Genomic DNA, 24750 nt, shown 5'->3' with positions numbered 1-24750 from the left:
GCCCGCTGAGTTTCTCGTCGGATCTTCTCAGCGGGTCGCGGTTCCGATCCGGTAGCGGATTCTTTCGCGAGCAATTGCTCTTGATTTGTTTGGTCTCCTTCGGAGGCGCTCGGGCACTTGTTAGCAAATCCCACCCCTCCTGGCTGAGCCTTTGATCGCCCACCTGTCCTGGTGAAACTGGAAAGGCCTTCGGGCCACCAGTAATTTTTTAATCATAAAAAAAAACGTTATGTGAGCGATCAAGTATATATTTGTTGTTTTTTTTTCGATTGATAATGTTCAAGCTTGCCTATTTATGTTTGGGGGAAACGACAAAGGGCAGATCTTCCATCGAGTGGATTAGATAGCTCGGTAGACTGACGAGTTGTGACGAGGTGTTGTAGCGAGACTCAAGCATTTGTCAATACGTTAAGTTCCTTGATATTGATTTTTCTAGCAGTTTGTCAAGTTGCGCGTTTGAAACAATTACGACTGTCTTACTAAATACCTGTAACTATAGTCATAGGATTTGAAACTCTCGTTCAAATGCAATAAGATTTCTTCTCAGTCGTTTCCACTCTTAGCAGAGTGGTCGTGGTCATCATTTGGGTGGTAGTGCACTTCACTAGACGTCGCCATTCCTCTATAAGTTAATATTCTTATTCACAATGAGATGGTGATCTCATATTTCGAGATAGCATCATTTATATTGGGATTTTTGTTGCGCACTGAGCCTGAAGTTATGAAAAAACTATTTTACTAAAAAAAAAAAATAGTTTTCAAGAAAATTAGCTTAGTTTTCGTTGTGTTGTGCCTTTAATAGCCCCGTCATATTCCCATGGGTATCGTAAAAGGTAACTGATTAGGGAATTCTGATTAATGTTTAGGGGATTAGGGGATTCATTAGAGAACGGGCAGCAGCGTTCTCGGAGCATTATATCAGTGTACACCTATCGCCAATCGACCTATACTGGTGACAGGGCGTATTACAAGCCCGCATGAGTAGGTATCACCAAACTGCCTATTTTTGCCGCAATCGGTCACAGGTGCTGGCTTGAAAGATGGGACTGCCGTTATACAATACAATTGATACTTCGACCTCATGTCTCAAGGTGGGTTGCAGTATTCAATTGGTGATGTCTATGGGCTACGATAACTATTGTAAATTAAACGAACCGCGAAAAAACATTCATGCATGTACACCATAAAAGAGTGAAATAAATCTGAATCTACTGTTTTAGGTACCAGAGACTGGAAAGATAAGCTATGATGATATTCACTGGACATTACAAAAGAACAGAATAGTGGTGAGTTCAGAGAACAAAATAGGCGCTTTTTTGGATATCATGCATCGGAAATCCGATTCTCGCAATGAAGAGTCCTCATCATCATTGGCTCTGAGTGATAGTTCGGATTTCATCGGTGCAGAGGATAAGAACAAGATCACAAATGAAATTAACAAAGAGGTCGATAAAATCTTAGGGACGTCTTTAGAACGAACGAGTAGTGGATGTGATTTGAAAGTAGTTCCACCTCTACGACATAAACGAAGAGAATATCGCTCTCAAGAAGTTTTACCTATAAATGAGACAATTGATCGTAATCAAGAACAAAATATAGCTCAAATCGTCAACAGCCATAGTGATATACAAATAAATACAAACAAAGAACAAACCAACCTAATCAAAGTCCCGCATGCTTCCATTATTCATGAAAATCAAAGATCTGAAATTGTCGCAGCAGTAACGGAGAGATTGTACTCTAAGCTTAAAAAGAAAGAGATACCTGCTATACATAAAATGGAATCTATAGTTGACAAAAAAATTGTAGAGCCCTTGAGTGAATTAAGAATTTGCACAAATGCTCGTCAACGCTTAATAGAATTGAGTCAAAAAGCTATCAGAAATAAAAGAAAGATTGGAATACCTGTTTCAACACAGACTAGAGTCTCTGTGATACGAGTCAAGGATAAAGCAGTCGATGTTCAAGCTGATCTGGATTCATATATTGTCGATAGATCGAAGTCTTATTCGCTATATCGTGACGTCGCTACTGAAACTATAGCCATGACCCCTAGATGTAAAGAGCAATCTGTGGGGCCTGCGTTTGGGTCAATGCGATTCCGTGACTTCTCAACGTCAACGGAAATTCAAAAAAACAGCTCGAAAAATTCTTATACGATGACTGATATCTGTGGTAAATGTGATAACAGCACACAGACTCAAGTTTTACCACCTCCGAGACGTAAGAAACGTTGTCCCAAAAACGTCAATAATAGTAATACTTGGAACGTTTCAGAAGAAGCTACTGTGTCTCCAGTTATAAGCATTAATATATCCCAAACATATCCAGTTGATTCAGACTCGCAAAGCTCTGATGAAAATTCGAACACTGCAACAGACAATTGTAAAGTAAGTCCCAAAGCATCAACTCCTGATTTGTTAACGAATCACACTGCAGACGCTATGGATGCCGTTGAAAATCATTTAAGCGTCGATGGTACCGATAGTAGACAACCGAGTTTCCCGTATTCACTTTCATTAGAAGCCTCAGATGTCTCCGAAACACAATATTGTGAACATGAATTTTCAGATTCGGACGAACACGCATTACCAAGAGTAAAAGTCGGTTCTTTGTGTCAAAACAAGTCCGACATAAAAGACTTAATTTTAGGACGAAACAAAAATATGTTTCCTTACAATATAATGCTATCTCCAGAAAAAGTCAAGGATTCTTGCAAAAGAACGGTTTCATTCAAAGATTTCGATATAGATCATGCAATGAAAATGGCGACTAAAGCGAATCAATTGGATCATGAACACGTAGAGGATAAAAGTAATTACACTTCAGGAGAGGGTTGTTATCCAGATTTTGATAATACAGTTCATCGCGAGGATACTTCTCTATCAGATTCTACAGGGTCAAGCAAAATGGAAACGGATTCATTCATATGGAAAAGTAATAAAACTCTGGGATGTTCAAGAGGTCATTACGTTCCTGTTTATAGACCTTCAAAATGTAATACTACTAAATCTCTATATAATAAAGATCTTTCACGTTTAGAAAAGTGTCTTGAAAACGAACTGACTCCAGTATATATCGGTAATGCATTAGAACGCAGCACTGAAGATTATCATTCGCTGAAAAACAATTACCACGATTATAAGATTTTCGAAAACACGAATGAAATGCTTGAACACAAATTGAATTCACGTCGCAAATATGACTTTCCAACTATTGAAAAGAACATTCTTGCGTCATGCGAAAAGCTTGAACGTATCGCGAACAAGTATGACGATTACGTATCTAATATTGAAAAGGTGAAAGAGAATAGTCTCAAGAAGAGTTCTTTGGGGACGCCAACAGAATATTTGCAACGTTTAATACAAATAAGAAAAAGTGTAATAAAATCCGAAAGTGAAGATACAGACAGCTCTTTGGTATCCCACAAATAGTTATAAATTGAAGACTACTTACTACTGATTTATTTCAATTTTAATTTATCCGAAATGTGACATCCGTTAATATTTCGGTGTTATAAACTCTTCCGTAATTATACAAAAAATAAATAGCTAAATATAATATTCTTCTGTTTGTCTTTTGATTTATTTTGTTAAGCAGCTATTGACGAACTTTAGTGATATGATTAAATTTTTTCTAAAAATATTAAGTTTTATTTATTTAAAAAAGTCACAAAACAGTGAGGTGTCAGTGATTATAGTCTAGTGTACATCATTGGACGAACAAATAATATTATTTCTTAGATTTTGGCGTTATAGATATCAGCAGTTTAGAGCCCGTAGGGGGTGCTGAGATTCCACGATATTTTCTTCACAGCAGAGGATGTCTGTCCAGCGAGATAATTAATTGTAAATACAAATATATACTTGTCTAATGAATATAATTATATATAACTATTACATATTTTTGTGTAGAAATTCTAATTAGATGTCACACCCAAAAGAAAAACAAGATTAATGGGTAATTACCCATTAATCTTGTTTTTCTTTTGGGTGTGTTTGTGTTGATTTATCAACTTCCTGAACATCAGAGGACTGAGTCGAGTCACTTTCTGTAGATGCAGAATCAAATATTTGGACTTTTGTTTTTTTCTTTCTTGTCGACCTGCAAGTTTGTTGACAAACGTTTTTAAGACTTGACTTTAAGGGTTTGTCATTTTTTGACGGAGTTTCTGAGAGAGTTTGACTGACTTTTTCTTTAGAAGTATTTTCGGACGTATGCAAACTAATGATGCCCTGATTCAATTTCTCTTGTAACTTCTGTTTGATTTCATTTGCAATTTTTTCGGCTTCGAATAGTTCGATTTCTGTCAGTTCGCGTTTTTCTTTGATGAGTTTTTTAGAGGCTTCAAAGTTTATCTTCTCCTGTCCATATTGCCTTGGTATTATTAGTTCACTGTCATCTTCAGATTTGGTGTACGTTTCAGGAGTACGACTAGAAGTACTTTCACTTTCTCCGGACATAATTTCAGGGTATTCAATTGACTCCAAGAGATCGTAAACAATTTTAACAATGAATTTTTTGTCTTTCGCGACCGTCTTATACGCAGAACGGAGGGCTAGCCTATTCTTTTCGGCCGGTACCAAGGACATTTCCGACGTGAGTACATCGTAGGGAGCCGCGAAGTATATAACATCCCTTTCTGTGTTTGTAGAATCATTAGTGCTGTCAGGAATTGAATCTTCATCGACCTTGAAGTCATTGTTTTTGAAATGGATTTTAGTGCTGCTTCTAGAAATATGACGTTCGGAGGCATCGTATTCGCTTTTATCGTTGGCCCAACAATCCGGAGATACCGTACGAACATGTTTCTCATTCATTTCCTAAAACAAATTAAGACTCATATACTGACAGACTGACAGACTGCGTATTTTATGTATTTAAAATATTATTTTAATATTATATTAATATTAATAAATACGGCAGCCCTGATAGTTAGTGCTATTTAGGCACAGCCAGGTCGCTAATCACAGCTAACTAATTTTAAGCTAACTCTATGCAAGCCTCGTTTGAAAAATACATATGCTGTTCTGAGGAAGAAAGTTAATTCCAGAGTTAGAAGAAAACAATTATCTTTGATTGTTTTATGGATAGTTGCTGTGGTTCCAAGTAATAGGAATGAACTCTTCTCTGATTGCGGGTATTTATAAAAAATCGGACCATAATTTCTCAGTAGATTCATACTTTCAAACAAAGCATTAGACTAGAATTATAGACAATCCAAACAGAACTCTACTATGTCAAGACAAATTGATGTATTTCGTTATTGGCCTGTCCAAGAGACGTAAGTAGTAGGTACTTCACGCGAGATCAAATCTGAGCATAATATCGAGCTGTAAAAGGCTACTTGGTTTAAGGGACATTTTTGCAACTTTACAGGAGTGCCATTTAAAGTTTAAAATTTGGAAAGAATATCAAAATAAAATAACTTCTTGAGCTATCCACCACCCCGCCTATTTTTGTCGTAAAGCAGTAATGCGTTTAAGTTTGAAGGGTGGGGTAGCCGTTGTAACTATACTGAGACCTTAGAACTTATATCTCAAGGTGGGTGGCGCATTTACGTTGTAGATATCTATGGGCTCCGGTAACCACTTTACACCAGGTGGGCTGTTTGCTCGTCCACCAATCTAAGCAATAAAAAAAAAATTGAATGAAGTAAACTTAATTGAAGATCAATTAAAAACATTGAACTATTGACGCTAATCTCTATATATATAAATGAATTGCTGTTCGTTAGTCTCGCTAAAACTCGAGAACGGCTGAACCGATTTGGCTAATTTTGGTCTTGAATTATTTGTGGAAGTCCAGAGAAGGTTTAAAAGCTAGATAAATATGAAAACGCTCGGAATTAAATAAATATAACAATTTTGTTTTCCTTTGATGTGTCCTCTGTCCGACCGATTCATTTTGTTTGTTTTAAGTTTTTTTATACAAAAGTTTAGGTTTTTTATTTATCGATTGAGGCACTACGCAAAACGCATTTTGAACTATAAAGATAAATGTTGCGTATTACACGTATGTTCGTTTAAATCAAATAGCCTTCGCCCCTCGATATAAGTCTTTGACTAGATGTAAAGTACCATTGAGATTCTTCTTCTTCTCCATCGCTCCCTCATTGCTGAGGATCGTGACTCCGTTTTAGCTTGTCGACTGTCATTGAGATTAACAGTACGTTAAAAACGAATCTAACCATCATCTTATCAATATTTCCAATGAGCTCTGCTTTGACACGCACAAGTTGGAAGTCGACGGCCAAGAGCACTCTTGTCAGGGCCAAAAAAGCAGATAGAAGCCAGCATGCTGTAGGAATATTAAGAAAATAACAAATGCTAATGCGAAATATTCAAGCGAGGGTTTTTCAATATTATATATTTTGGGAGTACTTTCGAGACCAGAACAGATGACCCTACAATGAAAATAGTTTGACTGAGTCAGTGATAAAAAATTGAGACATTTGACCACGGACCTATAGTTACTGTTAAATCTGAGTACCACTTATTTCTGCTACTAGGCTGTGTATTTGAAGTCAAAGTCCCAATTGAATACAGGTAGGCAGCGGCTTGGCTCTGCCTCTGGCAATGCTGAAGTTCATAGGCGACGGTAACCACTGCCCATCAGGTGGGCCTTATGCTCGTCTGCCTACAAGGGCAATAAATAAATAAAATATGTCACACCCTTAAAAACTGAACATATGATCACTTCATGGCAGCGGCTTGGCTCTGCCCCTGACATTGCTGAAGTCTATAGGCGATGGTAACCACTCACTATCAGGTGGGCCGTATGCTCGTCTGGCCACAAGGGAAATAAATAAATAAAAAATATTACACCCTTGAAAACTGAACATATGATCATTTCGTGGCAGGCATTTTTTTTTTTTTTTTCCACAGGAGAAAATCGCCGGATCCCCACCCGCACGGCAGGTGGTGGGAGTCGAACCTCACTAAAAACTCCTGCCGCTCACAGCCGGCGCCCTACCCCGGACCGGGTGGGAACCCAGTCGGAGTTATTGAGACGGCGGGACAGGGTTTACGCAGAGCACATTACATCCATCCCGCCGTCCCCCAGACGCCGGACCGGCGGCCGCCAGCAACATGACCGCCGGTTCCCTCGGTCGACGGGCCAAGAGCCCGATTGATAGCGCCGCGCTACACCTTCCCCCGGAGCGGTCGGGGGAACGCGACCTACCACGCTGCCCCACGCCTAAGCTCCTCCCCGCACAAAGCGGGTGGAGCCCGAAGCTCTTAGGGGCCCGGGTTACGGACGGGACCCCGGTCCCGACCCCCTGCTCGGCGGCGGCGGGTTTCTGCGTAGTGAGGAGAGCTTTGACTCACTCGCCCCGCCGCCTCCTTCTGCGAGATGGTGCACTCGCAGAAGTCGAGCATAGCCTTCCAAGACTCGTCGCCGCCAAGCACCGACGCCACGACGCCAGGCAGCGACAAGTCTGGCCCTATCTTTGCGACAAGGACACGGCGCTGCACCTCCCAAGCGGGGCAGACAGCGAGCGTATGCTCCGCCGTGTCCAGGTCGTGTCCACAATGGTGGCACCTCGTCGTCGGCTCAGCTCCTATCCGGTGCAGGTACTTTCCGAAGCATCCGTGCCCAGTCAGCACCTGCACCAGACGGAAGGTGAGGCGTCCTCGGCCACGATTCACCCAGTCATAAAAGACCGGGTAAACCGCCTCGACGGTCCGTAGACCCCACGTGGGGTTGGCCAACCGCCTCGACCACGATTCGAGCACGGACCGCCGAGAATGGGCCTTCCGCGCCCGCAGCTCACTTTTGGAGGGACGCGCCACGCCCAGAGCACGAAGCTCACTGCGCCACCGATAGCGAGCGACTCCGCCTCCAGCTCTCATGGCGGCGTCCCCGCCAACACACACGCCGCCTCGAATGAGACGGTGCGATATCCACGGATGACCCTGATAGCAACGGTGCGCTGCGGCCGGCGCAGGAACCGAGCCATAGTAGCCCGATTGCGCGGCTCAGCCCATACAGGCGCACCGTACAGGGCCATCGATCGCACCACCCCAGCGTAGAGGCGGCGTACAACCTGATCCGGCCCCCCGATATTCGGGAGCAGTCGGTTCAAAGAACCGGCTGTCCTCATTAATCGAGGGACCAGCTCCGCAAAGTGAGCACGAAAAGCCCACCGGCCGTCCAACACGAGGCCGAGGTACTTTAACTGCACCCCGACCCCTATCCGGACGCCCCCAACCACGATGTGGGCGTCGACAGGTGGCGCTCTCCGCGGCCCGTGAAACCACAAGGCCTCGGATTTACTGAGCGCCACGTCGAGGCCCAGTCTCTTGATCCTCCCGACGACGAGGGCCACTCCGGCTGTGGCGAGACGGGCAGACTCTCTATAATCATCCCCCCGGGCCACGACCAACGTGTCGTCCGCGTAACAAATAACGCGGAGACCCGGGAGGAGGGCACCCCTCAGCACCCAGTCGTACCCGATGTTCCACAAGAGGGGTCCGAGAACCGACCCCTGCGGAACACCACGCACGACCGGAAAACGGTGAAGGGTCCCACCGTACCCGGTACATTCGACCGACCTGGCCTTCAAATAGGAGCCAACCAGCCGGCGGAGGTAGAGGGGCACCCCATGCCTCTCCAGTGCCCCTCCTATCACAGACCAGGGCAGGGTGTTAAATGCGTTGGCGATGTCAAGAGACACCGCCAGCGCCACCCCACCCTGTGAGACAGCCTCGTCCGAGAGGGCCCGCACGCGAAGTATTGCATCCACGGTCGAACGGCCCTCCCGGAAGCCGAACTGCTCCGTCGTGGCAGGCATAGACATAATTGTAATACTGGTCCGTGTGGGCTACCAATGCACCCGGCTACTAGGGTAATATACTGATGTGAACCATTTTTTTATTTTTTTTATTGCTTAGATGGGTGGACGAGCTCACAGCTCACCTGGTGTTAAGTGGTTACTCGAGCCCATAGACATCTACAAAGTAAATGCGCCACCCACCTTGAGATATAAGTTCTAAGGTCTCAGTATAGTTACAACGGCTGCCCCACCCTTCAAACCGAAACGCATTACTGCTTCACGGCAGAAATAGGCGGGGTGGTGGAACCTACCCGTACGGACTCACAAGAGTTCCTACCACTAGTAAAACCTTAAAAGTTTTTCCTCCAACTCTGTATCTATGGATGGCTATTTACCTGTATGCATCCAGGCTGTAGCGATGGTGAGTTGCGTTGCTTGATACACGCCACGGATCCGACGTTCATACGCTAATGTCGCCACGTTTATTGTATAAGTACACCTTTTTAGAACAAAACGAATTGAACGTTCCCTTCTTCAAACGAAGCTTGTAGAGTGTATTAAGCGGTAGGCAGCGGCTTGGCTCTATCCCTGGCATTGTTGAAGTCCATGGGCGACGGTAACCACTCACCATCAGGTGGGCCGTATGCTCGTCTGCCTACAAGGGCAATAAAAAAAGTCTAAATATCCTCAATCTTATAAAATTCCATATTATTATGATCATAAGGAACGTTTGTATGTTTGCCTCAGTTGTGGGCATTTCACGGAATGTTTCTGTCATCATCATCATCATCAATCTTTCCTATTACCCTCTGCTGGGGTGTAGGGCTCGAATCAAATTTTTCCATTTACATCGGTCTTGGGCAGTCTGTTCTAGTTCCTCCCACGTCATGCCCATGAACCCTAGCTCCTGCTTCACCGAGCAACGCCAAGTTCTGTCATAGTATCATGAAAGTAGGAAAGGTAGCGCGCGAATAGTTTATAGAGCTAGATGTTTTTCATACAATTGGTGATAGTCACAAGGCAGAAAGACTGGGTTTCATCAGCTACTTTTAAAAATGGTAAATTTTACACACCCTGTGTGTCAATATTCGGTTTAGTTTTGCCCTGAAGCCAACATGTGTTCCGGATTAAAGGGCGGGGCAAGAATTCTACGATACAATTGTGACATCCACCTTTTAATTATGGCACAGTGATATGAACGCTCTCCGTTCTTAAGACCAAAAAGGTACTTGAAATAATATTTCAGTCTATCAGGTTTTCTCAAGTTGTCGTTATTGTAAGATTATCATTAAACTATCAATGGCGTGATTTGCTTGGATGTACATCCGACCTACAAATCAAAAACCATTAGCCCGATTATGAAAATACAATAAAGTGTAATAAAATATTTTATCACTGGTGGTAGGACCTCTTGGGAGTCCGCACGGGTGGGTACCACCACCCCGCCTATTTCCGCCGTGAAGCAGTAATGCGTTTCGGTTCGAAGGGTGGGGTAGCCGTTGTAACTATGCTGAGACCTTAGAACTTATATCTCGAGGTGGGTGGCGCATTAACGTTGTAGATGTCTTTGGGCTCCAGTAACCACTTAACACCAGGTGGGCTGTGAGCTCGTCCATCCATCTTAGCGATAAAAACAAAAAAAAAGTGTAATAAATATGATTGGGTTATAACATACGTGGGACTGCCGGTTATTTCGCCGAGTTTGACACAAAGTTCCTTTAGGCCCGAATGAGTGACAATCGATGTGTAAGTGCAGAGTCCTCCCATGGACAATGAGAATAAAATCACCGGTAGTAAAACACGCCACGGTCGCTGGAGACTGTTGAATATATTATTATACGAGTATAAGGTTGAACTATAAAAATACAATAGCAGCTTTCGCTAATGACTCGTGTATTTTAAACCAAGAGATTTTTTTTTACTGGTGGTAGGACCTCTTGTGAGTCCGCGCGGGTGGGTACCACCACCCTGCCTATTTCTGCCGTGAAGCAGTAATGCGTTTCGGTTTGAAGGGTGGGGCAGCCGTTGTAACTTACTTGAGACCTTAGAACTTATATCTCAAGGTGGGTGGCGCATTTACGTGTGGATGTCTATGGGCTCCAGTAACCACTTAACACCAGGTGGGCTGTGAGCTCGTCCACCCATCTAACCAATAAAAATAAAAATACTTTCGTCAAATATGTATGTCGGTAATTTCAATATCAGGAATTTGTGCTCTAAAACTATCGACATTTTAAATGCTACATACTATGCTAGATTGCTAGACATATAATATTATTTAAAATACCCGTACGGGCAAATAGGTAGGGAATTATGCATGTATCATAACAAACAGTCGTTAAACTGTCTGTAGGGTTTGATTATTATGCGATAGTAAATATATAAACCATTTTCATTTTTTACGGTAAACGAGGTCATGGCCCATGTGGTGTAGAATAGTTACAGAAGATCATAATACTCAAGAATCTACTAATAATCAAGACATCATAATATCAATGACACCATTCATCTTGAATATTTCAAAACGGCGGCCCCACTCTTCAAACCTGTGTGCTTAGTGAGAGTTTTTTAACGTTCTCGATAGCGTAAAAGTTAGCCCAATTTTGTATGCAGTTGGAACAGCGCCCCTAGCGGCAAACGTAGGCAAACGATCCCATTCCATACAAATATGAGCTAACTTTTACGCTATAGAGAACGTTAAAAAACTCGCACTAAGCACACTGATCTTTTATTGCTTAATGTTTTTACTGTATGTTGTATTTGGTTGTTGGTTGCATATTAGTAAACGTATTTGTATTAACATCACAAATTTTATTAAAATGTATTAACCCAGTCAGAGTTCGGCTGCCAGTAGAACACATCAAAAACATGGTGGTCCAAACTAAGCCGAATATTCCGGAAACTAGCGGAACATATGTGGGTAAATGGCAAGCACTTTTCTCTACCCATTGCGTGCTTACAAAATCCACTGGTAAATCTATTAAAAATAATTATAAGTATATAGATATATGTATGTACGTAAAGTAGTTGTTTTATAATATTGTTTAGGTTTGATGATTAGAAAATGAAGAGATTTTATGCGAACTGAGGGTTCACTGACTCGACAGACCCGTAATGCACAGTGCGATTTCTTACACAATTATGTTTGTCTCTTAATTATTGTAATAAAACTCAGCTAATCTAAAGGGAAAATAATATCAACTTACGTAACTAATGATAATTACTTGCTGTTTTGAAAGGTTTAAATTAAATGATTCCGCAATGCAAACCTACCTAACACGCGTCTAAAGGTTTTCTTTGTGATTTTTTTTCCACGCGCCACCTGATTTTTGTATTAAATTACTTGTAATGCATGGAGGTTTATACTAACGTGTTTTTTTGGTACAATCTAATTTAGGAATCATGATTACTAATAAAAAAGCACGTAATGCACATGGTCGCGCAGCTTAGACAATTTAATTAATTAATTTTTTGGAACGAAGTTCCTTATGGGACGATGCGGAGGGGTACCCTAACCGGGAAAAAACGTCCGTAACGTAAGATTTTTATTAGTAATGCACACAGTGTACGACTTAACTTTGTAATAACGTACAAAAAAAAATATCGTCATAAAAATGTATACCCGAATAATTATTTTCTTTATACCTCGAATAGAACTTAAAATTAATATTTATAATAATAAAGAACTTCGTTCCTATCCGGTGTCCCACGACACCACACTTTTTTTTTAACACTTACGTTCATCTATGTCGGCTGGTGTAAATTCAGAAATTAAGCTATAACGCACTGATGACAGAGACAACAGCTTAGGGAAGAGAACGCATTTGTCGTCGAACAAGTACATCAACATGTGGAAACAGAATGTACAGAACGAGCCGAAGACGAACGCCAAGAAAAATAAAAGTATCTGTGCACCTAAAAAATAAAATTGTACCAATGAAATGTTAAACTGGTATCGGGTTGGCTTTATTTTAAGTAGGTAGCGTCAACTATCTACAATCTGTATGCAGCGTCTCCTCAAGTACTTCGGACACGTGGCCCGCCAAATTCCTGAAAACTTGGAAACATTAATAGATGTAGGTCACGTGGAAGGAAAGAGAAGTCGAGGAAGATCGCCAACCAGGTGAACGGACATTGTCAAGGAGGCCACAAACACTAGCGTCCCGGGCGCCATTAAGCAGGACGAATGCAGGCAGCATTGGAGGAAGCTGGTGCAAAAACTGGACCAAGGTGGTTACGACCACCGGTGGTAGGACCTCTTGTGAGTCCGCACGGGTAGGTACCACCATCCCCCCTATTTCTGCCGTGAAGCAGTAATGCGTTTCGGTTTGAAGGGTGGGGTAGCCGTACTTAGACCTTAGAACTTTGAGATATAAGTTCTAAGGTCTAAGGTGGGTGGCGCATTTACGTTGTAGATGTCAATGGGCTCCGGTAACCACTTATTAACACCTGGTGGGCTGTGAGCTCGTCTACCCATCTGAGCAATAAAAAAAAAGACCCTCAGTAATGAGGAAACGACAAAGAAGAAGAAGAAGAAGCGTCAACCGGAGCACGAGAAACAGATCTCGCCGCTAATTGATTACAATACCATTTAAAATATGATTTGGCGTTAAACTCCGATTTCAATCTATAGTTTCGTTGTTATAAAAATAAATTTAAAAATCGAAATAAAAATTTAACCTTTCCATACTACGTTGATTTCAGATTCATTTCTCTCTATTAACCTCAGTTCTTCGTATAGTATTATTCTTTCCATGTTTGTCTGAACACTAGATTAAGATTAACGAATATGTATAAATTACCTTCGCAGACCTTACGCAATTCATTATTAATAACAAAAGTTTTCGCGGGAATATATACGGGCACGATATAATTTGACATGCATTGACAAAAGGTATTGGACAGTGGACAAGTAAAAAAAATCATGTATGAATCACAAAAAGTTTTGTAAGACCTACTTTCAAAATAATTTGTTTTTAGATACACTGATCGGTTTGTCCTACATTTATTGTTCTGATTTGTTCCGGTGAATACATTGTAAATTTATAATGTAAGATGCTTGATGATTAACGAATAATTTACGATCAATTAATGTTGCTAGGTTCGTTTCTAGCTTTACAATTTACAAGAGCAAACCCTAGTTTACAAAGTCGAATCTCGAACGTTTAATAAAGTTTTAAATAGCAATTTTTAGTATTTATTTTTAATTAAAGTGCTATAGCTTATTGCAGTGATACTGTTTTCAGTTTTTTTTTTTTTTATGATTGAAGGATTACTGGTGGCCCGGAGGCCTTTCCAGTTTCACCAGGACAGGTGGGCGAGCAAAGGCTCAGCCAGGAGGGGTGGGATTTGCTAACAGCTACCCGAGCGCCTCCGAAGGAGACCTAACAGCTCAAGAGTAGCTGCTTCGCGAATGAATCTACTACCGGATCGGAATCGCGACCCGCTGAGAAGATCCGGCGAGAAACTCAGCGAGCTGATTCATGGATTAGGTTGCACGGCGAACTCTTTGTCGAGTTCGACGAGTACGGCTACCGAGGTCCCTAAGCCTGCTCCTAGTGTTAGAGCTGAAGGCATCTAATGCAAAGGTTATTGGATCTGATGGATCCGTAAGGACGTGTCTAGGGCGTCGACGGTGACTGGCTCCTGCGCGATCAGGATTCGGGGAGTAGTCAGCGGCGGCAACGATAAGGCGATTATCAAGACGCATAGTCTTATCGAAATACCGTTCCGACGCTGACTTCATGTATTTCTGGATAGATTCGAGGCCCAGGTCGTCGTGTAGGTCAACGTTCCTCACGAACCACGGAGCTCCGACGGCTAACCTGCAAAAGCGGGATTGTAGAGATTGGAGGGTGTCTATGTGTGTGCGGGCCGCGTGAGCGAACACCACACTCGCGTAAGTCATGACGGGCCTTATGCAAGTTTTGTAAAGTGTCACTTTGTTCCGAAGGGACATTTTACTCCGCTTACAGATCATGGGGTAGAGTCTACCGAGAATAAACGCGGCACGGTCACGGACTGATTTTATATGCGGAATGTCATCGATGCATCCAGGGTAACGCTCAGGTACTTGACCTTCCTGGCCCAGGGTATGGGTTGTCTAAAGAGAGTAATCGGGGGGTGTTGTTTTCAGATTACGAAATGACTAAATATCTAGAAGTAAAGGAGATTACAGAATTTGGTAGATTGAAACTCAAGAAGACATCAGTTTTTCACCAACGTCTCACGGTCAGTACTAATTAAATGACCATTAGCTGGAAACGAATAGTGTTGTACAAAACTATCGATAAAACATTGTTTTCTAAATTTAATAAGGCTGTATTTTATTACTGAATATTTTTGCCCCCAACAATAAAAATGTTTACCTAAAAGTATTTTATGAACATGAGCAATATGAGTGCAAAACTTGCTTTTTTGAATTCACATAAATACAGAGGTCATCATCATCCAAAAATATTCCTCCTAATATACTCAACAAATATGTATATTTCTTCAAAACTGTAGATAGAAAAACGATTTCACAGCCTATTTGTCAAACGGAGCCACAAAACGGGAGGTGTGAATATAAAAAATTAAAGGTTCGAGACTGCCTCGTCTTTTTGCTAATCAGTCGCTCATTGATGGGCATTGTGATGCGCCTGCCTAAGACATTTTCTGGTACTCTGTAGCTACTTATGTTGGTCAGTGGCACAGAGTAGTGCGTCACGTAGTCTCGTATTTTGGACTGCACTACTATGTTTCTTTTTCTTCTTTTACTGGTGGTAGGACCTCTTGTGAGTCCGCACGGGTAGGTACCACCGCCCCGCCTATTTCTGCCGTGAAGTAGTAATGCGTTTCGGATTGAAGGGTGGGGCAGCCGTTGTGACTATATTGAGACCTTAGAACTATATCTCAAGGTGTGTGGCGCATTTACGTTGTAGATGTCTATGGGCTCCAGTAACCACTTAACACCAGGTGGGCTGTGAGCTCGTCCACACATCTAAGCAATAAAAAAATAAATAAAAAAAAACCTAGAATCTGATAAGATTCCGAAAGAAGCCTACATATACCTGAATATTAAATTTTAGCTGCACTGCTGTTAACTACATATTGATACTTATATTAGGTATATTTAAAATACACATTTACATCAGTTAGCTAACAAAAAGGTATTCGTAAAAATAAAATCGATAGTTTACCACGATATCGATACATACAGCACTACTCATTTAAGTCACATTATCTGCCTCAAGTGGTATGACCGATATCGTGTTCCTACGATGCTTTGTATGCTGATCATTGATTGTTGGTATACAACATTCAGTAGTCCCGAGAACAAATGAAAATGAACACGTGTGTTTTGTTGCAAGCTTTTGTCTTTTTGTTCTACGTCAATAATGTTACATCGGTGCGGTTAGATTTAAGTGCTGCTCATTGGAAATTGACCAACAAGAATGGATGTAAGTCCTAAAGAATATTTTTTTGTATGTTGTGTTTTGTTTCCTATTTCTTTGCCATAGATTTTAATAGTTCCAGCGTATATATTTCACAAACAGTAATTTAAACTAGATCTAAAATGTTTTTATTGAATCGATATTTGTTGATAGCAATGGTCAAAGGTTAAAACAGTTGTCCAAAACAATTCATCCGATGAGATTAAAACTTACGTTACTTACACATTACACATTTGATCTTATATCTTCTGCTTCCCTCTCTCTCTCTCTCTCTTTCTCTTTATTTTGAAACCCATACACGAGTAAAATATATCAATGAAAACTGATTTAAAATCAGCAAATATACAGTGAAATAAGTAGTGCCCTTGTACTCTGTATCCTTATTGTCGTGTTTCTTCTACCAGCTGTGTGTACAAAATATATTAAATAAAAAATGAAATAAACACATTATTGAACTTTGAAAAAAAAAAAGCCATTATTTACGGCTGTATCTTCGAATGTCAAACTCAGCAGCTAGTCAGTAGGATAACTCTTGATTATTGAATGATAGAAATTTTCTTGTCAGCCATAAACTAATAACATAAAAGATAAAAGAACATTCGGCTGATTTTAAGTTGTATTAAAAATATTTATACGTATATCTTCATATTTACGGTCACAATTACATTTAGTTTAGATACCAGGTTTTACTAAAATATGTACATATATATCTGTTATTTATTTATAGCGATTGCAGTCCGCGGCTCTGTGCCGGGTGGGGTATATACCGATCTCAACAAAGCGGGTATCATTGGAGATGTCTTGTATGGCTTCAATGACGTGCTCAGCAGATGGGTGGCATACGATACATGGACGTATACTGGGAAGTTTAACGGTAGGATCAAATCGTTAAGCCATGGATCAAAGAACACATGCAATTTAGAATACTTACTGATCTTTCAGGATTACTATATCTTTTGTTACCAATCCTAGTTTTATACTCTCTGATAACTTATCGAATTTGCCAAGCCACCAGTGCACTTAGTGCGAGATTTTAACGTTCTCGATAGCGTAAAAGTTAACTCAAATTTGTATGCAGTTGGAACAACGCCCCTAGCGGCAAAAGTAGGTAAACGTTCCAACTCCATACAAATATAAGTTAACTTTTACGATATCGAGAAAGTTAAAAACTCGCACTAAACACACAGGTCTAAGTCTGAAATGTATAATCGTCTTAACCGCGTTTTAAAACCGGGACCGATGACTGTTTTGTGGCAGAAATTAGCCAAATCGTGATACGGAGCCGTGCGGGCTCATAATCTATAGTACCATCACTAAAAAGGTATTTTTAAAATTCTGCTGTGATGATTACAAAAATTATAAATACGTTTATTACTTACGTAATTACAATTAATTATAATCCAAGAGGACTGTTTTTCCAGTCAGCGCAGCAGACTTGAGCACGGAGGCAGTTAACTTGGTGTTCGATGGTATTGATACAGTGGCGTTCGTGGAAATAAACAATACCCCAGTTGGTAGCACGAGCAGTATGTTCGTGAGATACGTGTTTAATGTCAAGGAACAAATGCAGGTATTTATTAAGAGCCAGTTATTGTAAATTGCGTAGAGGCCTCCACAACAAGGTAGATAAATTTAATTGTCCACCGAAATCTGGCGATATAATCCATTAAAATGAGAAGTTGGAAAATCTTTATAAAACCCGCGAAAGCCACTGATACGTATATAGCTACAAAATTCGTCATAACATTATGATTTAGAACATTTTTATATTAAATGCTAAAATTTTGATTTTTATGTTGGATATGAAAACAGATTAGTTATAGCATGCTCAGGTTCTTAATGCACGGAGGTTGTGGTCTCTACGGAGCATTCTGAATCGCCGGATTTTTTAAGGCTTAGGCTTTGAAAGCTCTCTTCAGTAGTGGGTAGCGGCTCAGCTGCACTCACTTTTTTAAAAGCTGCATACGTTTTTGAGGCGTTGAAGGGGCATACCTATTTAATTGATCCTGGAGCCGTATGGAAATTGCATATAGAGCCTGCCGTCATGTTTTGCAAAATACCGCTTATTAAAATAACAATATCTCTTTTGACTGATTTTATTTTTGACGATGGTTATTGCGTTTTGTGGACAGTCTTTTTTAGATTCTATAAAAAACAGATAGCTTTTCCAATTTGCATTCCTCTTTGAATGGGGATGCAGTTTTAGTTTTCCTGAAATTATGAAGCTTTAACAAGGAATTGCTTCATGTGTATGAGGCGGTATTTACTGTGTAATGTCTTTAGGATCTTTAATACTCTATTAATAAATAAAAAACGATTTTCTTTTACAATTCCTTGAGTGCCACGCATTATCTGTTTTGTTGTGCAAAAGGCCACGTTTGTTATTCGGACCACGAATCAATTCACATCTTGTCACTAGATAAGGCTTGTCAGTGATGTCCAGATATGTAACATTTACAAAACGACATAGTAAGTCATGTAATCTCAACAACGTTTTTTAGATAGGCGAAAATGTTTTGAAAATTACTTTTGTGTCGCCAATTGAAGCTGCAAATATCAGATCGCAGAAACATTTCGCAGCACCAGCCTGTGTCCCTGATGTATATAATGGAGAATGTCACGTTAATCAGCTGAGGAAGATGCAGGCTTCGTTTTCTTGGGACTGGGGACCTGCTCTACCGTCCGTTGGAATTTGGTAATTGAACTGCAAGCTCGTACTAGTATCTTTATAACTTTGTATCCCTTTTTACGAAAATTGCGCGGACGGAGAAGTATGAAATTTTCCACACTTATAGAGAATATAGAGAAGTGCATAATACTAATATTTTTTTTAAATAATGCATAAAAGATACATTAAATCGATAAAGAAAACATTACACACACTACGTACCATGTATTTGACGCACACACGCATGCATACTATTTATTGTCAAACTTTTGTTCTTGACGTCTGTTGTCAAATTGAGATTAAATATTGTTTGTCTTTGTTAACATTTTTTATAGTGTAGTCTTGGCGAAATTTGTGATTATAGAAGTATAAAATACAATCATAATAGTGTACAAACTTACAATTCCAATTAATTATAGTCGAATTTCCACTACTGCGGGACCTCTAGTTTAATCTATTTCATAATATGTATTCTAAGGGTAAAGTCGCCATTAAATCGATACCATTGAAAATTTGATCTCATATCTCAAAATGGGCAAAGTATGACTTACAAATCAATTAAATGTTGTATTTACCACGAAAAACGGCCCGAACAGCTTCATTCGCCAATTAAAATTATATCATCATGCGCATACGCCATAAAAAATAATAATCTTTATATACAAAACATTGTTAGCTACAATGTTTCGGTTGAATTAGATTAAGTGGAGAAAAAAGGATGTGTCGTGCCGTGGGACACCGGATAGGAACGAAGTTCCTTATTAAAAAAATATTAATTTTAACGCAACAACCCACGGTCATTCGGTAACGTGCGAACTTATTGTGGTACACTTCATTCACTGTTGTTTGCATAAGAGTTGGTTTATTGCGCAAATGAACGCTCTGAGATCGTTGTGAATGAATGATAAAAAATATGGTATTTTTTGCACGTTATTACAAAGTTAAGTCGTACACTGTGTGCATTACTAATAAAAATCTTACGTTACGGACGTTTTTCCCGGTTAGGGTACCCCTCCGCATCGTCCCATAAGGAACTTCGTTCCATAACAGTAATATGAATAAAAAACATCCTTATTTGCTTACATTTCAGGAAACCAGCGTATATCGAGTTTTATAACAGTTTAATCTTACGAACGGTTACTACACACATAAAAAAGGTTGACAGCCACTGGCAGTTGAGATTGTTGGCATATTTGGAATCTACCAAGAGTAATGAGATTCTCCAAGCGTATTTTAGTGCGTCTCTACAAGTCGAAGGAGGGCAAACCTTAGTGTTTGGTGGAGACGTTGATATTAATACGAAAGAAGACAAAACAGCTGAAGTTGAGCTTAATATTACAATAAGTGAGGTAATGAAATATATTTGTATTAAATTAGGAAGGGTGTGGTATTTTACTGTAGGTGGAAGCGTGTTTTTAAATAATAAAACTATAACTAATATTTTAGAACGTAGTCCGGATGTGGTGGCCAAACGGTTATGGTGATCAACCTCTGTACGAGTTGAACGTGTATCTCTCAAACTCTCATGACGTGGAAATTTCACACAAAAAGCTACTAATCGGCTTTAGGACAATTGAGTTGATTGAAGAAGATGCTTCAATAAAACTAGGTAACGAAAAGTAGTTACAATGTTTATTTTATAATTACTTTTACGGTTTAATTTCGCATTTTTTATTGTCTTTATATTATTTTAGATGTTTCGAGTAGTTCACATTCCTCCATAGCCACGGAAACTACTAAATTAAGCTTTAAAAGTAGTTTTAATTATGTCTACGACTCAGGGAAACCGAAGAAAATATTATTTGTACTTATTATTAAAAAAAAAACATTATAAATATTTCTTACATGTTTTTAGGAAATTCCACGTCAGCAAAGGGATTGACATTCTATTTTAAAGTAAACGGATATCCGTTATTCATGAAAGGATCGAACTGGATTCCAGCCAACATATTACCGGAATTGGGCTCCGATGAACGAATAAGTAACAAAATTTATTTTTTAAGAATTAACGGCGGAAAAACTTGAAAAATAGTAGGTATTAGTGTCGATGATAAATTTTTCGAAACTTTTTTAAATATTGTGCGTATGATTTTGAATCGTCTTCAAAGAAAGGAGGAGTTTATCAATTCGCCTGTAGTTTTTATAGTTATTAAATTCAGATATTTTTTCTAGATGAACAGATTTTTATTTGAAAGTTGGTGCTTCTTATGTTGTCCCTTTTGAATATTATCAAGATTTGACCAGTAGTTTCTGGGTTGTCCTTGATAACCCTCATCTAATTACTTTCGACTACATCGATGACATATTCTCATATTATTTGAAATCGGCAAGAAATATCGAAAAACAAAATAGATATATGTATATGTTCACACATATTTAAAGTATATTTCATAAATTTTGCAGTTGTCTTAAATAGATTGCGTTGATAACTTCCAGTTGATAGTTTGCTGACTTCTGCTCGAGATATCCACACGGCGATGCTACGCGTGTGGGGCGGAGGGATCTATGAATCGGACTATTTCTATACAAGATGTGACCAGCTCGGTATATTGGTGTGGCAAGATTTCATGTTTGCTTGCGCCATGTACCCTGTCGATGCGGAATTTTTAAGGTAAAATTACTGAATAACCTGATATAATTTAAAGTTCTTGGTAGCAGAGTCCAATCTTTAAATCGCAGACTGCAGGCAGTTACTAAATAATATACTAACACACTTTTATAAATTAGAATTAGTTACGTGAGTGTTTTAGATTTTTTTATCGAAATCACAGCTTTGTTATTTTGTTTTTACTTCACGAACCAACAGACATTCTTTCACTTTTTTTTTTAAGACACCTCTTGTCGTTGCTGTCTTTGTATATGTTTTCTTTTTTTTTATAAGGATTTTCTATATCTATCAACACCGATATAACCAAGTTTTTGAGATATCGGAGATGAAATCTCAGGTGTAATTTTTATTACACAGAGTGGTGAACGACCTTGCCGCCCACCTGATGTTGGGTGGTTAGACATCGAACCTTCCGTTATATACCTAAATATGAAATAGAGTCTCAATTGTGTTGTTTGTTCCACCCTTCAAACTGGAACGCATGATAGGTTGCGGCAGAAATAGGCTGGGTGGTAGGACCACAGCGGCTTGGCTCTGCCCCAGGCATTGCTGAAGTCCATGGGCGACGGTAACCACTCACCATCAGGTGTTCCGTATGCTCGTCTACCTACAAGGGCAATAAGAAAAAAACCTACTCGTGCGGACCTACAATACGATATACCACCAGTAGTGAAGCATATTTATATAAATATTTGTTATTCCTTCATGATGAAGTCTTGATCATGATTTAAGTACGTATTTCCGCATGCCTGCGGGATTTGGGCACCGGCATAGCCTTATCTTTAAGGCCGAGACGATATAACATTTAATAATTTTTAGTAATGTGAAAACGGAAATAGAACAAACAGTTACAAATCTTCAGCACCATCCTTCCATTGCGTTATGGTCCGGGAATAACGAGAACGAAGCTGCTCTGCGAGGAAACTGGTACTCGAAGCCCTCAGAATTTAATAAATACAAACAGGACTATATAAAGTTATACGTTGACACGATTAAACCGATTGTCGAGGCTTTGGATCCCAATAGGCGATATCTGATTTCGAGTCCCACGAACGGCTTAGAATCTGAGAAAGAAGGTTATATAGCGACAAACCCGTATGATCCCCATTACGGTGACACACACTACTATAACTACATCATCGATAATTGGGATTACAATGTGTATCCGGCTACAAGATTTGCTTCAGAATATGGTTTTCAATCGATGCCGTCATTGGCTGTTTTGAAGACTGCCACGAAAGACCACAAAGACCTCAGTCTGGACAGTGAATTCTTGAAACACAGGCAGCACCATCCGAACGGTTATGTGTATATTGAGCAGCAAATGGACAAGCGCTTGATGTTGGAAAAAAACGATACAAAGTATTTTGAAAAGTTCTTGTTTTATAGTCAGGTAACTTTGTTTGGATTGCAAGTAAACATATTTAAGTCATGAATATCCATAACGGCTCGATTTAAGATAGCTACATTAATGATAAACGGACCTATGTAACTATAAATCTTTTTTGAATGAGTAAAGTAATATCTGCAATGTTATAAGTAAGTAGCTTTTGCCCGCGACTCTGTCCGCGTGGAATAGATACTTTGTCATAACGCTAAATTTAACCCCCCACTTCATTTACATAGAAAGTGAAGATATTTTTGAATTATAGAATATTAAGGAGCTATACAAATACTTATTTTGAAAAATTCTTTATTGGTGCTCTGCTTGTATTAGCCTTACCGTCATGTTATATAGCCTTCTTAAATAAATGGGTTATCCAACACTGAAAGAATTTTTCAAATCGGACCATTAGTTCCTGAGATTAGCGCGTTCAAACAAACAAACTTCAGCTTTATAATATTAATATAAATTAAAGAAGTCCGTAATTTTCTGAAATTTTATTTTTTAGATTTCGCAAGCGATGTCATTGAAAGTTCAGACAGAATATTATCGACAAAGCCAGGCTGATTGGTACACGATGGGCGCGTTGTATTGGCAACTCAATGATGTATGGCAGGCACCGTCTTGGTCTGGCATTGGTTTGTATGCATTTAAATTGTCCCCTGGAAAAGTGTACTCGGACTCAAACTATATTATAATTCTATACTTGATCTATCAAATAATTATTCTCTCTTGTTCCAGAGCACGGCGGTCGATGGAAAATGCTGCATTACTTCGCAAATACGTTTTTCGCGCCTGTTTTAGTATCCCCTCGTCTTTTGTTATCAGGGGATGTTGATGTTTATCTTTTAAACGACAGATTCGTACCGATTTTCGACTCAAAAATTACAGTGGAGTTCTTCAATTGGTCTAGTTTGGTACCTATCAAAACCGAGTCTTACGATGCAGCAGCGGAAGCTCTGAGTTCCAAGAAGCAAAACATTGAGATCGATCTTTGGGACGAACCTAATCTTGATGAAATATTCTTGAGGTTTTCCTTGAAGTCGGATGGCGTAGCCTCAAGCCCATATAATTACATCTTTCCAAAGCCACTGAAATCGGTCAAAGGTTTAAATGTTCCTCGAATTCAGGTTTGTATAAATTCGTTTTAAAATACCAGCATCTTTTATTTAAGAATTGTTGAACTTAATGCCGCTTGTCGCGATAGAAATATTTTTGTAACCGGATAAATATTTAATGTTGTGGTCAGCGGTGCTCATAGCCGATAACAAGCAAACCCAATCACTTTTGATTTTTTTTAATGGCTACATTTACTTTGCCTTTTAGTTTGTGTTTGTTTGTTATTAATAATTATACGTTCAGTTTGAAGAATACAGCAGCTGTTGTATTAAGCAACGAAACTTAAAGTGGACAGTAATATTATCGATGTGTTATAGGTACCTATATTTGTGGGCCCAGAGATAAAAATATAATTAGAAAAAAAAAAACATTAACATTGATTTTAATGCATTTTTTTTTTAAACTGTGCATACATTTCTATTGCAATTTTTTTTAGATACATGTGACAAAGGTTAAACAAAGAAGAGTCGATAATCTAACAGAGTACAACGTGGATATAAGGGTTGATACGGTGGTATTGTTTCTCTGGTTAGAAGCGGCTTCAGTAGACGGCCATTTTGAAGACAACGGTTTTATATTAGCGCAGCCTTATATCCGTGTCAAGTATACAAGTAAATCGAATATGAAACCGCAGAAATTAGAAAAGTCGATCACTTTTCAATATTACGTGAATTGACAAAATGAATCTTATAAAAGTTAATTAAATGTTTTGCGTAAAGAAAAGTTGTTATGTGTTCGATATTAAAATTAAAAAAA

General features: G+C 39.5%; 3 protein-coding genes across 4 annotated transcripts in view; 2 read left to right on the top strand and 1 right to left on the bottom strand.

Annotated features, from left to right (window-relative positions):
• Positions 1-3951, top strand: part of LOC105841382 (kinesin-related protein 10) — a 28076-nt gene extending 24125 nt beyond the window's left edge. The window contains exon 10 of the mRNA XM_038020368.2: positions 1221-3951. Within this exon, the coding sequence (XP_037876296.1) occupies positions 1221-3434 (2214 nt within the window). The 3' untranslated portion in view covers positions 3435-3951. The remainder of the gene's footprint in view (positions 1-1220) is intronic.
• Positions 3631-13668, bottom strand: LOC110385013 (uncharacterized). 2 transcript variants are annotated; one of them, XM_038020369.2, is made up of 7 exons: positions 13460-13668; positions 12518-12694; positions 11609-11756; positions 10455-10598; positions 9175-9278; positions 6191-6300; positions 3631-4823 (listed from the first exon to the last, which is right to left on the bottom strand). In XM_038020369.2, the coding sequence occupies exons 1-7, from the start codon at positions 13533-13535 to the stop codon at positions 3972-3974; spliced, it is 1611 nt and encodes a 536-aa protein (XP_037876297.1). In that variant the 5' UTR covers positions 13536-13668; the 3' UTR covers positions 3631-3971. The 2 variants fall into 2 exon arrangements, with proteins under 2 accessions (XP_037876297.1, XP_062532057.1); XM_062676073.1 differs by having other exon boundaries at positions 13582-13667.
• Positions 13669-15991: 2323 nt separating this feature from the next.
• LOC101741798 (beta-mannosidase) lies at positions 15992-24717 on the top strand. Its single transcript, XM_004924512.5, has 12 exons — positions 15992-16221; positions 16943-17089; positions 17637-17785; positions 18717-18910; positions 19974-20232; positions 20330-20492; positions 20739-20864; positions 21320-21494; positions 22311-22884; positions 23384-23513; positions 23617-24005; positions 24431-24717. The coding sequence occupies exons 1-12, from the start codon at positions 16101-16103 to the stop codon at positions 24668-24670; spliced, it is 2667 nt and encodes an 888-aa protein (XP_004924569.1). The 5' UTR covers positions 15992-16100; the 3' UTR covers positions 24671-24717.
• The last annotated feature ends 33 nt before the right edge of the window (positions 24718-24750 follow it).

The sequence above is a fragment of the Bombyx mori genome, chromosome 25 (assembly GCF_030269925.1).
Source record: "Bombyx mori chromosome 25, ASM3026992v2".
NCBI classification, from domain to species: Eukaryota; Metazoa; Arthropoda; class Insecta; order Lepidoptera; family Bombycidae; genus Bombyx; species Bombyx mori.
This window is presented reverse-complemented; position numbering and strand designations above follow the sequence as displayed.

Coding starts and splice junctions, on each gene's coding strand:
- LOC110385013 (XM_062676073.1), bottom strand. CDS start 13,660: ATGTCAAATTATATCGTGCCCGTATATATTCCCGCGAAAACTTTTGTT. Junction 12,695..13,581: donor ATTGCGTAAGGTCTGCGAAG/GTAATTTATACA, acceptor TTTATTTTTTAG/GTGCACAGATACTTTTATTT. Junction 10,599..11,608: donor GGCAGCCGAACTCTGACTGG/GTTAATACATTT, acceptor TATATTCAACAG/TCTCCAGCGACCGTGGCGTG.
- LOC101741798 (XM_004924512.5), top strand. CDS start 16,101: ATGAAAATGAACACGTGTGTTTTGTTGCAAGCTTTTGTCTTTTTGTTC. Junction 18,911..19,973: donor CTACCGTCCGTTGGAATTTG/GTAATTGAACTG, acceptor CTTACATTTCAG/GAAACCAGCGTATATCGAGT. Junction 20,493..20,738: donor AGATGCTTCAATAAAACTAG/GTAACGAAAAGT, acceptor ACATGTTTTTAG/GAAATTCCACGTCAGCAAAG.